The 17,344-nt window shown below is 45.8% G+C and overlaps 1 protein-coding gene across 1 annotated transcript in view; it reads right to left on the bottom strand.

The window, feature by feature from the left end:
- The window catches only part of GPR153 (G protein-coupled receptor 153), a 20,745-nt gene extending 3,401 nt beyond the window's left edge, over nt 1-17,344 (bottom strand). The window contains exons 1-4 of the mRNA XM_027844008.1: nt 16,855-17,344; nt 11,984-12,413; nt 3,432-3,621; nt 1,249-1,433 (exon numbers count right to left, since the gene is read on the bottom strand). Of these exons, the coding sequence (XP_027699809.1) occupies nt 1,249-1,433; nt 3,432-3,621; nt 11,984-12,413; nt 16,855-17,210 (1,161 nt within the window). The 5' untranslated portion in view covers nt 17,211-17,344. The remainder of the gene's footprint in view (nt 1-1,248; nt 1,434-3,431; nt 3,622-11,983; nt 12,414-16,854) is intronic.

Genomic DNA, 17,344 nt, shown 5'->3' with positions numbered 1-17,344 from the left:
TCTCTCTAATCCATCTATTCATCCATCTATCCATTCATCCATCTCTCTATCTAATCTATCCATCCATTTCTATTGATATCTCTCTAATCCATCTCTCTCTAATCCATCTCTTCATCCATCCATCCATTCATCCATCTCTCTATCTAATCTATCCAGTCATTTCTATTGATATCTCTCTAATCCATCTCTCTCTAATCCATCTATTCATCCATCCATCCATTCATCCATCTCTCTATCTAATCTATCCATTTCTATTGATATCTCTCTAATCCATCTCTCTCTCTAATCCATCTATTCATCTATCCATCCATTCATCCATCTCTCTATCTAATCTATCCATTCATATCTATTGATATCTCCCTTATCCATCCATCTATCTCTACCTATAATCCATCCATCCACCCATCTACCTATCCATCCATCTATCGTAGAAGTTCTTAACCTTTTTTTTTTTTTTTTACAGGCAGCCAGTGGTGCAATGGATAGCACTGGGCCAGGAGTCAGAAAGACCTGAGTTCAAATTCAGCCTCAGACTCTTAATAATTGTATGACCATGGACAAGTCACTTAACCTACGGGCCTCAATTTTCTCAACTGTAATATGTGGATAATAATAGTACCTACTTCACAGGGTGGCTGTGAGAATCAAATGAGATAACATAAAAGAAAAAGAACTTAGCATAGAGCTCAGCACATAGTAGGTGCTACAAAAACAATTACTCCCTTGTACCAGGAGCCCCTTTGGCATTCTGGTGTGACTTTTGGATGACCCCTTCTTGGAATCATGTTTTTAAATGCATAAAATAAAATACATAGGATTACAAAGGAAATCTATTAAACTGAAATAGTTATCAAAATATGTTTTTTTTAAACAACCAGATTCATGGACCCCAGGTTAAGACTGCCTGATCTAGGGGGAAATAGAATTAGCTAAGATGGGGAGACGAAGACCAGGATTCTAGTGCTGTGTGACATGAGAGAATATACAGGGTCTCTGAGCCTGTTTCCAATTCTAGGGAAGGATGTTACCTGTCTTCCTGGAACATGAAATGCGTATGGAAATAACTTTGGAGAAGGGCATAGTGTTCAGAGATGGGAGATAGTCCCTGGGGGACAGCGGTTCCAGCAGTCCAGGCCTCAATGAGCAGTGTAAGCCCCTTCCTCCCTCCCTCCCTCCCTTCTTTCCTTCCTTCCTTCCTCCCTCTTCTTCTTTCCTTCCTTCCTTTCTTCCTTCCCCCACTCCTGTTACCTGAAGATACTGCATCTTGTCCTCCTGGATGGGCTGCAGAGGATACAGCTGAGGGATCCCCCTTTCCAAGGCAGAGAAGTCATACTTGGCAATGTGGTCCAGGGCAAGGAAGTCACCCCTGCAGCTGTAGTCAAAGGGCCGCTCATACATCAGGTCCGTGTGGAGGCCGCCATCCAGGCTGGTCTCTGCGAGAGGCAGAGGCTAAGAGCTGAGCCAGAGACCTTACAGACAGAGGATGACCCTGGGGTTCTGGAAAGTCATACCTGGCCGCCCCCGTTCCCCAAACTAGGAAGGGCCTTTTACCATAGGAACGGTGGACTGACTCAACTCGAGAGACCTCCTCGGTCTGTAGAGGCACAAGATATAAGTGCTAGATTTACGTGGGAATGGAGAGTGGGGAGCTGGGATCCTGTCACGGAAAGGAGGCAGAAAGAAACCCCAGGGATCACTACCAGGACTGGGAAGAGTGAGCCCTGGGAGCTTAGAAGAATTAGTGTAAGGAGAATTGAAGGCAAAGTAAGGCATTTCCCTGGCTGAGCCCAGTAGAATGCAAGCTACAGGAGGGCAGGTATAGCATCATTTAGGCAGCTAGGTGATACAGTGCATAAAGTTGGGAACTTGGGGTCAGGAAGACCTGAGTTCAAATCCTGCCTCAGACACCTACTAGCTATGTGACCCTGAACACGTCACTTAACCTATGTTTGCCTCCTCATTTGAAAAATGGGGATAATAATGTCATCTACCTCCCAGGGGTTTTAGGAGGGTCAAATGAAATAACAGGCAAAGCACCTTGCAAATCTTAGAGACCTATAAAAAAACCCTAGTTATTATTATTAATTTCTATCTTTGCATTCCTAGGACAGTGCCTGGCACACAGTAGGTGCTCAGGTCAGGTGACAAGACTTCAGTGGACCACTGAATTTGGTTTTTCCTGATTTTGAGACCTGTATGTCAATATCATTGGTTTCCTTTGTAATCCTCTGTATTTTATTTTGTACATTTAAAACATAATTCTGACAAGGGGGAATCTATGCGAGACCTTTTCTGATTCCCCCCAGCTACCTCCCTCCCCCATTACTCAGTATTTATTTGGTTCACAATTTGTATTTATTTATTCATGCTGTTGCTTCCCTTCAACAGAATGTAAGCCTCTTGAGGGCAAGGGATATTTAATTTTTGTTTCTGTATCTCCAGTGCTTAGCACAAAGTAAGACTCGATAAATATTGCCTGAGGGAATGTTTGCTGAATGAATGCCTTTCTTCTAAGAGCAGAATGCTCCAATAAACCAGTGCATTTAACTTAAGGCTTAAGAGCACCTTCTGAATCATCAGATAGGGGCTAGATTATGAAGGCACTCTTCCAGCATTGCGTGGATCTGAAAATCTAGGTTAGAATTGGTGAGCTGTGTTTGGTCGCCATGGGAACCCTCCATTGACCAGAAGATTTCATTAACCAGAATCCCATTCCCTGACTGAGCTCAGTAACAGGGAGCTAGTGCGGGGTGGGGTGGAAGGGTACCCAAATGAATGTTTTCATCAAATTGACTGAGGACCTAAAAAGACCTGGCCAATGAAAGGCTCCCTCTGGTCATCCAAGGGAAGCCTGGAGGGTGTTTGAGGCTGATTATTACACAAAGAATCTGTGGCTATTTCATCCACCATATACCTACCCAGGAGTCTCCTCTACAGCAGCCCCAGTCAGTGGTCATCCAGTCATTCGCGAACTTCTAGTGGGGGTGAAATTGTGGAGGGGGAGACATTTCTGCTCAACGTCCTTGAGTTGGAGGGATTCTGGGACCGTTTGGAGGTGATTTACTAGGAGTAGGGAGATCTGATGGAAAAGGCAGTGGTGCTAGACTCGGAGGGCCTGGGTTCAAATCCTACCTGACACCTGTGATCTGTGTGACCTTGGGCAAGTCACCTAATCTCCCCAAGCTGCCTCAGTTTCCCTACATGTTAAATGCAGGAGTTGGCTTAGACAGCTTCTGAGGTCTTTTCTAGCCCTGGATGCAGGATTCCAAGTCACTTCTCTCTGGGCCTCAGTTTCCCCATCTGTAAAATGACTGAGACAGCCTCTGCAGTCCCTTCCAGCTCTGGTTCTGTGACCTCTGATCCCCCTGCATGACTCCCAGGGCCCCCTGCTGACCCCAGTCTCCCAGACTCCCTGGAGCCCCAGCACTCACCCTCATCTGTTTCGTCATTGGACATGAGCGCCACACACTTTTCCCAGACAGCCTTGATGTCAGCCCGATAGCGGTCACAGGCCCACAGGAAGAGGGGCAGCAGGAGGGACTGCACCACTGAGCACCAGAGCATGCACAGAGCCATCCAGGTGTAGGAGGTGTCCGACTTGAGGCTGGTGAAGCTCACCACCTGTGTGATGACACAAGAGAAACCTTCAGTGGCCTGGCCTGCAGAACCACCAAAGAGATATTGCAAAAGCACAGTTCTGAGGGGGTCACTGCTCTGCTCAAGAAACTCGAGTGGCTCCCAACTGCCTCTAGGGAAAAAAATATACAAACTCCTCTTTTCACATTGGGGCTCCAACCCGCCTTTCTAGGCTTTACTGTACACGATCTTCAATCGCGCCAAAATGGCCTGCATACTGTTTCTTACACACGAAGTCCCATCTCTAGCCTCCATGTCTGCACAGCTCAGAGGCCTTCCCTCCCTCCCCTCTTCTGCCCCTTAGAACCTCAGCTCCCTTCGAAATGCAATCTGGTACCACCTTCTCCACCAGGACTTTGCTGATCCTGAGGCTGCTAGCACTCCAAACAAATGAGAAAATAGCATCTTTTCTGAAGTGGGATGGGGTGGGGGTGTGTGTGAGGATTTTCTGGTATATTTTTAAAAATTGACAAAACATTGTTCATATATTCCAAAAATATTCAAAATATTTTTTCATACACTTCAAAAATGGATAAAATATTTTTCATGTATTTAAAAAATAGGCAACATATTTTTCATATATTAAAAAACAGATAACATATTTTTAATATTTCAAAAATATACAAAATATTTTTGTATACTTAAAAATATATAAAAATATTTCATACATTTCAATATATACTTTTGTATATTTCAAAAAAAGTAGATCTTTTTTCATTCATTTCAAAAATAAACAAAATACTTTTTGTGCATTTCAAAAAATAGACAAATTTTTTGCACATTTCATACATATATATGTAAATAGATACATATATATATATATATAAACACACATACACATACAACTTTTTTATATTTCCCCTCTGGAGATCCCCAGGCACCCTAAATTTATTTCATATTTACTTTTATGTGTATAAATCCACAATAGAATGGAAGCTCTTGAAGAGCAGGGTATATTTTATCTTTGTCTTCAGATTTCCAATGCCTATACAAAATATTCCATCTATAGCTTGCTTGTCCACAGTTCTTTGCATGTTGTCTCCTTCGTTTGACTGTAAGCTCCTCAAGGGCAGGGGCTGTCTTTTACTTTTCTTTGTATTCCCAGCACTTAGCCCAGTGGCTGGCACACAGGAGGTGCTTAATTAATGTTTATTGACCAGCGCCTAACACACTGGTTGGTATACAGTAGTTGTTTAATCAATACTTGTTGGCTGCTCTCTTCCCTCATCCCCAGAGTTCCGCAAAGGAGCTCAGTTCAGAGACCAGGATTTGAGTCTTTGAGCCTCACTTCACTGTGTGATGCCAGACAAGTCTTTTGAATGCTCTGGGCCCATTTTCCCATCTAAAAAAACTCGAGTTGAGTCATTTTTCAGTCGTATCCAACTCTTTTATGACCTCATTTGGGATTTTCTTGGCAAAGACCCTGGAGTATCTTTCTCCAGTTCATTTTACAGATAAAGAAACTAAGGTAAACAGAGTTAAGTGACTTGTTCAGGGTCACAAATATCTGAGGCCAGTTTTTAACTCCAGACTTCCTGACTCCAGGCCTGGCATTCTATCCACTGAACCACCTAGCTGCTCCTCATTAAAAAAAGAAAAAAAGAAAGGGGGAAGGGGATGATAATTCTTGTCCTTTTCTATCAAATGAGATAATATTCATAAAACACTTCACATAGTGCATGGCACACAGTAGGTGCTTAACAAAGCTTGTCCACTTTCCCTTCTTCCCTACCCAAGATGAGACCACAGAAGTGACTGTGCTTTGAGATCTTTGGGAAAAAGGTAACATAAGGGGTACAAGCCCACGGTGAACTCTCCCCAAGCAAACTTCTGTATTCCTTCTAGAATTATGGGATTGAGGGCTTCAAGAGTCCTTAGAGATCATCTGGTCCCATCCCTTTCATTTTAGAGATGAAGACACTAATGCTTAGATGATTGATGATACTGATATTGACATATCCCATGACAGAGATGTTCAGTGATCTGCCCAAGGTCACACCTAAGTTTTAAGAGGCAGAACCAAGCTCCTCTCTTCTCGATACCCTTGGGATATTACCCGAAGGGGCCATTAGGTCGTTAATAGACTCTATGGTCTAGGTCTCCTCTCTTTCAGCAAAGAACCTGGGCCTGGGGTTCCCTGCAGCTGCCTTGTGAGCAAAATAACTGAATTTTAGAGCTAGAAGAGTCTTAGCTAGAGGGATCTGCTCCAATCCCTCATTTTAGAGAGGAGTCAGTCAATCAACAAGCACTTATTAAGCACCTACTATGTGCCTGGCACTATACTAAACACTGGGGATATAAAGAAAGATAAAAAGACAGTCTCTGCCCTCAAGGAGCTCCCAGTCTAGTGAGGGAGACAAGATGGAAACTAAGACCTTGCACAGAGCTGAAATTTGAACCCAGGCCTTCTGACTCCAAATCTTGCGCTATTTTCTCTACATAAGGCTTCTTTCCCATTCATTCCACTTAACTGTAAGATTCATTTAGAGGCTAATCACAAGTACCCATAGGTCAGAGGCATCATGCTTCAGCAGAAAGAGTGCTGGTTTTTGAGTTTAAGGACCTGGGTTCAAATCCCAGCTCTTCTACTATCTACCTGTGTGACCTTGGGCAAATCATTTCCATTCTCTGGGCTTCAGCTGCCTCCTCTGTAAAATGAGGGGCTTGACTCAATGAATTCTAAGGTCTCTTCTAAATCTATGTGCCTATCTCTCATAACAGGAAGCTCGGTGGCGCCACAGCGCACAGAGTGTCAGGCCTAGAATCGGGAAGACTCATCTTCTTGAGTTCAAATCCAGCTGCAGACACTTACTAGCTGTGTGACTCTGGGTATGTCACGTTACTCTGTTTGCCTCAGTTTCTTCATCTGTAAAATGAACTGCAGAAGGAAATGGCAAACCACTCCAGTATCTTTGCCAAGAAAACCTCAGATGGGGTCAGGAAGAGTTAGACATAACAACAATAACCAAATCTCTCATTAAGCTTCTATTGTCATTTAAATTTTTCTAATTATTCATGTGTATCACTTGATGTATAGCCAAGAGAACTGGGCTGAGTACATGAATAAACCGGGCCTGAATGAACATTCGGCCATTGATTTACTGATCATTCAGAGGCATACGTGACATTTGCACTGGGGAGCCCCTAGGAACAAAGCTGGCCCAGGGTCCCAGAGGCTGGTGGATCCCAGTAGTGGCTGCTCCCCATTTCTTTGTTTTTTTATTTTTGTTTTTTTAATTTTTATTATTATTATTATTTTTTTTGCTCCCCATTTCTTGGAGCTTTTGGGAGCTAGGTATCTTGACTGTGCACAGGGTAAGCCCTGCCTATAGACAAGGGGAGCCTGGGTTGCTTTTCTGCTGACTAGAACAAAGAATGACTCTCCGTAGTCGACTTGATGCGGGGCCTGATTTCTCAAGAGAGAGTCCCCCATTGGGAGGGAGAAGGGTGAAAAGCAGGGGAGGCCACATCAATCCCTGGGTCCAAGGCAGACAGAAAGCTTGCTTCCTTTTCCCCATCAGTCAGCCGGGCACTCAAATGCTAACAGTATCCAGATGGATTGCCTTTGGGAATCTGCAAAGTTCTTTTCCTGACCCCAAACTTCACGGTATGAAACAATGGTCCATCTTTCTAATGCCAATACTCTACCCATCTGGCTTTATGTCTCTGAGTCATAGAATGTCACGATTTCCCAAGAACACAAAGTGATTATTGCCTCGAGAGCAATGGAGAGGCGTGTGGTGGATGCATGGAGACGCTCTCCCCCTTCTCCATGCCTTGGCATGGGCCGCCTCCTCTGTACCTGGAACGGTCTACCCTTTTTCACCTCCACCTCTTAGAAATTCTGGCTTTCTTCAAGACTCAGCCCAAGATCTGCCTTCTGCAGGAGGCCTTTCCTGGTCCTCCCCACCAGATACTTGAGCCTCTCCTTCTATGACTACTTTCTACCACTCCAAAGAAATTCGAGATGTGCAAATTCAGAGCCATCTCCACTCCAAATGTTCATATGGACTATTTGTGCCCAACCTGCAGTAGAGCCTTCCAAGCTCATAGTGATCCGATCAGCCAGTTGGACACACTACGCCTTATGACTTCATTTTGGTTCTCTTCGAGAATGATGCACGACAATCAACTTTCTACCAACATGGCGCTCTGTCTTCCACCTCCATTCCTTTGCAATGGAATATAGTGCACTCCCTATGCTTGGAATGGACTTCACCTGATAAGGCCTCTCTTCCTGACTACCTTTTATAACTTTCTTGTGTTGCTGTTGAGTCGTTTCAGTCATGTCTGAGTCTCCGTGACTCCATTTGGGGTTTTCTTGGCAGAAATACTAGAGCAGTTTGCCATTTCCTTCTCCAGCTCATTTTACAGATGAGGAAACTGAGGCAAACAGGGTTAAGTAACTTGTCCAGGGTCACACAACTAGTAAGTGTCTGAAGCTGCATTTGAATCTTCCTGACTCCAGACCCAGCATTCTATCCACTGCATCACCTAGCTGCCCCAACCTCCTTGTTTTCCTTTTGATTATATTTATTCTTTATGAGGACTCCTTCCCCCAAGAGCATGGAAGCTCCTCAGAGTGGGAGGGTATTTCATTCTTTGTGTTTTTATCCCTCGTGCCTGGCACAAAGTAGGCACCTCATAAACCCTTGTGGATTGGTTGACTACTCAGTAGGTAACTGGTATGGACCTGTGTATTTACATGTTGTCTCATTTATTAGAATGTAAGCCCCTCGAGGGCAGAAACTACCTTTGTTTTTTCTTTAGATCCCCTGTGCCTTGCACAGTGGCTAGCATGTGGGAGGTGTTTAATAAATGCTTATAAATTGACTGATTGATTAATGAATGGAGGCAGTCTACAACAGATGAATAAGGACTCATGAAGGGAAACCAGCATGATGGATGGCATCAAAGAAACACATGATGGAAAAGAAGATGGCCTGATCACAGAGAAAGTGACATTGGAACTGATGGATGCCCATGGTGCCCTTGTGATATCAAGAGAAAGCAAAGAAGGTCCTGGTATGTTTGCGTGGGGAAGGATCCTACAGGAAATCTATGGGAGGACATGGATCAAGAATCTCACAAGATGGGCAAGGTTTGGATGGGCAGTGATCTGCATTGGTAGAAGGAATACCCATACAAATGAGCAGATTCTGTGGAGTTTCTGAGGTCAGTGCCTGACCTTTTTCAAACTATATCCATTATCTCACAACAACTCTGAGCACCAGGCTGCATTAGCCTCATTTCATCCATGGGGAAACCAAGACCCAGACAGGTGACCTTTGCTCAGGAACACATAGGCAGCTTCATGGCAGAGCTAGGACTAGAATTCCCAGCTCTATGCTTTCTCCTAAACACATTATCTCCCCCAGTCACTGACCCACAGCTATCAGTTGGCCAAATTCTGACTGCCAGAGGTCTTTATCTTTTTTAAAATAAAAACTTATTGGTATCTTTTATTTTTACATCATCTAGATTTCCCCCTGTATCCCTCTTCCTTTTCCTTCCTTTAGAGGCAGTTAGACTGCCCAGTGGGTAGAGTCAGGAAAACCTGAGTTCAAATCCAGCCTCAGATATTTACTAGCTGTATGACCCTGCACAAATCACTTCACCTCTGTTTGCCTCAGTTTCTTCAACTATAAAATGGGGATAATAACAGTACCTACCTCCCAGGAGTTTTGTGAGAATTAAATGTGATAATATTTGTAAAATGTTTAGCACAGTGCCTGCTTAATAAATGCTTCTTTCCTTCCCTCTTTCTTCCCAGAGAGACATCCCTTATAACAAAAGATGGGTCCTACTTCTTAAAACCTATAAACTTAAATTTTTAAAAGCTCTGATTCTTTTTTTTCCTGCCTCCCTATATGCTTTCCTCCCAGGGTCCTTCTTCTTCCCTGGCTTCCCATCTTCGCCTCATTCTAGCCCACTAGTACAGTTCTGTGTCAGACATTCAGGCCCATTTCTAATATTAGTTCTATCAGAACCCAGTGGGGCTGGGGACTTTCTTAGCTCTCTGACCTTACACTGGTTAAGACTGAGGCTCACACTGGATTTAGCGCTGGAGGTCACAATGGATATGATTATCATGGATTTGAAAAGTCAACAAGCATTGATTTAGCACCTACTCTGTGTTAGGTTATGAGCTTGGACAGACTTTGGGAGACGGGAGAGGATGGAAGTGCATGGCATGCTACGGTAAATTGTGTCACAAAGAACAGGACACCTCTGAGCGACTGAATCAACAACACACACCAGGCACCGTGCTAAGTGTTGAGGACGCAAATACAAAGAATGAAAGAATCCCTATTTTCAAGGAGATTCTACTTTAATAAGAAAGACTGGAAGGTCCCATGTAAGGTCAGACTAGTTCTTCAATGGCAGGGATTGGGTTTGTCTCCGTATATCAGCCAGCCCAGCACCTTATGCTGAGAGGGGATTGACAGCAGACGTGAAGAGGGCTAGGGATTCTGAACCACTGTCATTGGGAGAGCTCTATCCTAAATTCAATACTTCGGACAGTCTCCAGATGGGCCCCTGCAGCAGACCCTTGTACTCATCCCCCCCTTCTAAAAATGACACGGAAAAGATGTGGGGGACTGAGTCCACTTGACCTTCCTAGTTCCTTAAGTCAAGATCTGCTAGGAGGGCCAATCTAAAACCAGGGATTTATGAATCCCCAGTGGGCCTGTTGATAGATTTCAGTAGACCGCTGAATTTAGTTTCTCAGTATTTTCAGACCCATATTTCAATATCATTGGTTTCCTCTGTAATCCTCTGTATTTTATTTTGGGCATTTTAAAAACCTATTCTGGGAAGGGGGGTATAGGCTTCATCAGACTGCCCATGGGGGCCATGATACAAAAATGAGGGGGTCCAACTAAATAGCCTACCAGGTCTCTTTTAGCCCTGCATGACCCACACAAGTCACTTAACCTCTCCAGGCCTCAGTTTCATCTTCTGTAAAATGAAGGGATTGGACTAAATGGCTTCTGAGGCCCTTTATAACTACAAACCTAAGTTCTGCACTTTTTGTGTGTGCGTAATTTACTTTCCCTGGAGCTGTTACCACTGATTAACTCAAGATGACAGGAGCTAAAATCAGCTCATCCAGACCTACTCCAACACTTCCCTGCTGCTCGGTCAATGCAGGGGTCAGAGGCCAGGACTGGGCTGCCAGGCTGATAGAGAGACTGACTGAGGCCCTAGGAGAAGGCAGACAGACAGAGGCAAACTTCTGCAGTCATGTGCTTTTCACACCATGGTACCCTGACCCAGCTCCTTTTATCCCAAGGCTGTGAGCCAGCTCATTCCTGGACCTTGCCCAGGGAGTGGAAGGGAGAAGGGGACACTGTCTCCTGAATCAGAGTGAGGTCTGTTGGCCCATCCCTTCCCCTTGATGGGTAAGAGCTTTTCATCTCTTTACTGGAGATGAATCTCCAACTGGAACCATTAGCGATGAGCTGTGTCATGTTAAATGTGTCATTTTCTCTGGGAATCTGCTCTCCTCAACACCTTTAAAATAAAACTCAACTCAGTCTCTTCCCTTTTTCTCCAGGGATCCTTCATATGCCTAGCTCTGTCTCCCTTGGGTTGCTAGGCACCTAGTCTTTCCTCTGGCCACTGGGGAGGACCAGAGCATCCCAGACTCAGGACGGATCTTAGACGTCATTTGGTGCCAGCCCTAATTCCCTTCCCCTTCTAAATCTGCCACCTTGGGTAAGTCACTTAACCTCCCTAGGACTCAGTTTCCTCATCTAAAAATGAGAGGGTTCAATCAGATAGCCCATAAGGTCCCTTTTAGCTCTAAATCTGTGATGCCTGTGTGACCCACATAAGTCACTTAACCTCTCTGGGCCTGTTTCCTCCTCTATAAAATGAAGGGTTGGATGAGATGACTTTGAAGGTCCTTTCTAACTTTAAAATTCTACGATCTTTAACATGGTTCATAAATGTGAGTTATTATTAATACTGCAGGGACCCGTGAAGTCACTAACTGTCCACAAGCCCGTTTTCTTTTAAAAATATTTTGATAATTGTATTTCAATATAATTGGTTTCCTTTGTAAACCAATCTACCAGGTGTCCCAAAAGTCTCAGGGCAATCTTGAGATTTCATAAGACTTTTGAGGCACCCTGAATTTTGTTCTATGCATGCTTCTGAGATGGGGCCAATTGGCTTTACCAATCTGCCCAAGGGGGTCATGATCAACAAATGGCTAAGAACCCCTGGCCTAGAGGGTAAAGATTCAGAGCTATAGTTCCAAGGACCACCCCAGCGGCCTCCACATCTCAAAGGGATGGAGATGGCAGCCCCACCCTCCTTCCTCCAGACCCCAGCTCACCAGCACAGGGACGCCCATAAGGCAATCATAGATGAAGACGATGCCAGCCACCAGGTACGTGATCTGCAGTGAGGTCTTGATGGGCTCTGAGCCATCGATGGAAGAGCGGCGCTTGCCCTGAGCATCCTCCACCACGATGGTCGGAACGTTGAACTTGTTACGGTCCAGATTGTGGCCGGTCTGGAGGGAGAGGGTCTGGAAAAGGGTGATGGCGGTGCAGACCACCCCCATGGCCACGCTGCCTCCGATGAGCAGCAGGAAACACACCCCAAAGCCCAGCCCGATCTCGGTGACGATGAAGCGGCAGTCGTGGGCGTAGAAGCGCTCGGTGGTGTCGTGCCAGCCCACGGCAGGGAGGGTGGACAGGATGAAGGACACCATCCATATGCCCATCACCGTGTGCACTGCCTGCTTCTTGGTGTTGCTCAGCCTGCCAGGGAGAGTGTGCAGCTGTTCACTCACCGGGTCTCCAGTGAGCAATGGGGAGAGGGGACAGACGCGCCCAGCCCCTAGGGAGTCTGTCCCCAAGCCCTGACTCTTTCCCACCTTCACTCAGGCCTAAGTCTTCAGCCCCAGGCCGCAAGAGTGGGTGGAGTTTAAAAATGTCCTCCCTTCAATCTCTAACATCGGAGGACATCTAAGACAATTTTTTAAAATTCACAGTCCCTTTCTGATCCTTGAGAAGCTGTAAGTGCTGTGGAAAGAGGTCTGGAGTTAGAGGTCCTGGGTTCAAATCTTGCTTCTGCTATTTACTATCTGTGTGACCTTGGGCAAGTCACAGTCTCTCTAGGCCTCAGTTTTTTTCTCTGTAAAAAGGGGAATGAACTCAATGGCTTCAGATCTAAAGCAATGATACTAGGATCCTCTTTTTGCCTCAGTTTCCTCTTCTGTAAAATCAGGAGGTCAGACTAGATGTCTTTGGAGAGTGTCCCAGGACTAGAGCTATGGATCACACGATCTTCCTGTGCCTCAGTTTCCTCCTCTGTAAAATGAGAGGAGTTGAATGAGTCCTGTCAATGAACCTCAGGCCTCTGTAATTTATTCATAGCCATGTCCACACCAGCACCTCGCTGGTGAGATTCAAGAATATTAGTGCAGCATATATAACCTACAGCAAATTGCTTACTATTTTCGGAAGAGGGGAGGGGGAAAAATCTGAAACTCAAAATCTTGTGAAAATGAAAGCTAAAAAACTGTCTTTACATATAATTGGAAAAAAATAAAATACTATTAGAGAACAAAAATAAAAAAGAATATTAGCGCAGGAACTAGATCACGTAGATCACGTTTATATAGGGGGTTAATGTTTACAGATTTGACTATTCCCAATCATGTGAAATAGGAAGCAGGACTACCATTATCTCCATTTTAGAGATGAGGAAACTGAGGCTCCCAGAGGTAAAGTGATTTGCCCGTGGTGATATAGCTATGAAGTGTCTGAGAGGACAACTTGCCCAAGGCTTATACAATGGCAGCATTGGAAGGAGAACTGAGGTCCTCTGCTGCAACAGCTTTTCCATCAAATCACCGCCTTATTCTCATCTGGATGCCCCATTGTTCACCATGAACAGTATTCCTGGCATTAAAGGTGGCTAGGTCTCTACCCAACCTCTTCTTTCTTGGGAGTGGGATAAAATGTCTGCGCTCTCCTCTGTTTGACAGAACCTGGGAGATGCCCGTCTCCTCACCCGGCAAGATAAAGGCCCAGTACCCCAAGAAGAAGCCACCTCCCTCCTTCCTTTCCCTCTGACCCCACTCTAGGTCTGAAAGGAAGGCTCCCTTGTCACATCTCCTGCTCCAAAAGATTCTCCCAAGCTCCTTCAGCCTTCTGACAGTGACTGGCTCTGTTTCAAATGGATTTTTTTCTGTCTCATCAAAGTACGGAACAAGAGGTTGGCCCCTGCTCCCCTCAAAACCAGAGGAGGGAAGGAGTGGCCCCTCTCACCCTCCCTACCTCCTGCCTGGGGCTGGGCTGGGGGAGCCTGGGTCCCTCTCTGCCTTCTAGGGTTGTCAATGGAGCTAGCAAGGGGCAGGCACACAGATACCAGTTACTGGCTCCCAGACAGTGCAGATGTTTCCCTATGTAGGTCAGAGCTCTCATCGTATACAGCTAATGTTCACCACCCATCAGTAAATTAGTCAACTGGGCCTGGTTTGTTAACTTAACTCTCTTCATTAGCGGTGGTTAGCACAGAATAAAAGGATTAAGAGCCTCTCAAATTAGTTCTGGGGGTAAGAGTAAACACAAGAACAACTTATCACTAGGTTATATTTAAACTTTTTTTTTGAGAATGTGCCAAGAGTATCTAATGAAGATGATGGCCATCAGTTAAAGGGCTGAAGCCATTAGGTTAAGGGCAGAAACCATCCCCGTGAAGATCTGTTGTTCTCTTAAGCTGTGCCCAGTAAAGGGGGCGTGAGTTTAAGGAGGAAAGTGGGGTATGGCCAAGGACCTCCACCAGAACAGGTCTCTCTGCCCCTCAGCACAAGCCTCTTTATTTGTATTCAGAAGACAGACAATCTAGCAGCCCCAGCTGCTCCCTGGCGGCTTGGGGACCACAGCCCGGCGGGCTAGAGGGTGGCACCCAGCTGGGATGGCGATCCATTTCACTGTTCTGCGTAGGGACTTCAGGACCCCTTGGGCCTCATCAGGATCCCCTGTGATCTGTGACTAAGCTGGGGCCTCCTCCTCACAGCCCTGACTTGGGGGGGATAGGTCAGATGCCTAAAGAGGCCTGGGAAGTCTCCACTTTCACCCAGGGCCTGGGCCTTAATGGTGGGGCTGAGTCAGGAGTGGGCATGGGGGGCTGGCTCCAGAAGCCAAGAAATCAGCACAGGACAGCAGTGTCTTGTTTTGTCTATATCTCCAGAGTGTTGGATTTAAATGGATTGGGTGGGGGGAATTTAAGTTGTCGAAATCAAAGACTGAGGCAGACAGGTTGAGACAGACAAACTCTATCTTGTCCCCTGGCTTTTGCAACTGTTCATAGGGTCATCAATTTAGGTCTCTAAGGGACCTTTGAGGTCAGTGAGTCTAACGTCCCTCCAATCTTCCCCTCTGAAATCCCATATTTTACAACTGGAGAAACTGAGGCATGGTTAAATGGCTTGTCTAGGGTCACAGAGCTAATAAGGCAGAATCTGAATTCTTAAACTCCACTACTGTGGTTTTTCTGCTAGTTTTTAAGCTCTTTGGAGTCCAGTGTCCTTGGTACCAACCTAGCCTAGATCCTAACTTAGCCATGTCTGTTTTCAATAGTCTGAAACTGCACCTCTCTCTAACTAGCCTCATGACCAGCATGTGGTCAGTCTGGGGAATAGAAGGGGAATGCATGCAACATCCTCTTTACCATCCCCCTGCCTCCTCTCCCCCGCCCTAACAGATCCTCTGATTTCTTCCTAGGCCTGGAGCTAATACCATGGGGCCTCATTAAGAAAGCTTCAGTCCTCCACCCAGCCCTGAGTCACTCATTGTGTGAGGCCCTCATTGTATAAAGGATCCAGACTCCACAGGGGAGAGAGGGAGTGTCCAAAGTATCTGCAATTTAGTCTCATTTTGAGGTGGTAATGATAATAATAATAATAATAATAACAACAATAACAATAATAATAATAGCATATATACCATTTTAACATTTACATAACATTTTATACATGTTATCTCACTTTATTCTCACAACGACCTTGGGAGGTAGGTGCTATTATTATCCCTATTTTACAGATGAGAAAAATGAGGCAAACAGACATAAAGTGACGTGCCCAAGATCACACAGCTAGTAAGCATCTGAGGCTGGATTTGAACTCAGGTCTTCCTGACTCCAAGTCTAACATATCATAAGGATAGATTGTTTTCTAGTCTACAAATCACTTTCTTTCCAATACTCATGATTCGTGATAGGTAGTTCAAATATCATTATCGTTTTGTAGACAAGGCGTCTCGGAGGAAGTGATTTGTCCAGAGGTGCACATACATTGTGGGGAGACTTGAATCCTATAAAGTTGTTTTTTTTTTTAACTCATGTCTTTTGTTTGCCAAACATTAATTTCCCATATGTATTTCCCTCCCTTCAGACCAGTGACCTCCCTTCCCCACCTTCTAGTGAGCCCTCTCCTGGACAAAGATTTGAAAAAAGGAGAAAAAACAGCAATCAGTAAAACCAGCTCTGTCTGATGGCCTATTTCCACATCTACAATCCCCGTCTATGCAACTGAGAGAGATGCATATTGTGGACAAAGCATGGGCTCTGGAGCTGGGGGACCTGAGTTCAAATCCCACCTTAGCTGCCTACCCCTGTGACCTTGGGCAAATCCCTTAGCCTCCAGAGCCTCAGTTTCCTCATCTGTAAAATGAGTGGGTCGTACCAGACGGCCTCGGAGGTCTCTCCCAGCCCTACATCTGGGATGCTATGATCCTTCAATTCTCCAAGGCCTGCTGGGTACTGCATACTCCCCCACTCACCCCTACACGTGTGCATACACCTACATGGAAGTCAGGAGCCTTCCCTGGGCTTTTGTCCTGAATCTGTCAGTAATGAGCTGCCTGACATTGGATTAAGTCACTCCCCATCTCTGTGCCTCAGTATCCTCTTCTGTAAGATGCCAGATGGGGAAAAGGATCCTTCTAGTTCTAACAATCTATGATTCTATATGGAGAGAGATGACACGGAACAGTGCTGAACTAGAGTGCCAGGAAGGCCGGGGTTCACAGCCCACCTCTAACCTAGGACGAGCCACTTAATCTCCAGGGGCCTCAGTTTCCTGACCTGTAAAATGAAAGGATTGGAGTAGACAGCCTCTGAGGTCTCTTGCCACCTTAAATCCATGGCCCCACGTCCCCTTCACAAGGCACCCCACCCCACACCCAGACTCACCGGTAGTTGACCGGCCATCGGACCATCCACATGCGATGGTAGGACAGAGAAGTGACTGAGAAGCAGGTGACCAGGGTGAGGGTGTAGAAAGTGGACACAAACACTTTGCAGAGCCCCTCATTCCACTCGTAGTCAGAATGCTGACGCCGGAGTTGGACCACCGCGTACATCGTGATGGGGATGGCAATGTTGAGCATGTGGGTGCCGGCCAGCGTGCACAGCAGGAACTCCAGCGGCTTCCATTTCTTCTGCTTGGCACTGACGCTCAGGATGCCCCATGCGTTGGTCAGTAGGGAGACCCCGGCGCACGCCAGCCAGGCCACAGCATTATTGTGTAGCCTCTCTTCATCCTTCATGGTGCAGGGCAGGGGCTGGGCCACGGGCCCAATGGCGCTGGCTGGGGATGAACGGACGGAGGGCTGGGGGCAGCACGGACATCCTCCAGTGGAGCCCGAGGGCCCCGGGCAAAGAGCAGAGCCCCTCACAGAGG

Source organism: Vombatus ursinus, unplaced genomic scaffold (assembly GCF_900497805.2).
Source record: "Vombatus ursinus unplaced genomic scaffold, bare-nosed wombat genome assembly UNPS02014932.1, whole genome shotgun sequence".
NCBI classification, from domain to species: domain Eukaryota; kingdom Metazoa; phylum Chordata; class Mammalia; order Diprotodontia; family Vombatidae; genus Vombatus; species Vombatus ursinus.
Note: the sequence above shows the minus strand (reverse complement) of the source record. Positions and strands in the feature narration are given on the sequence as shown.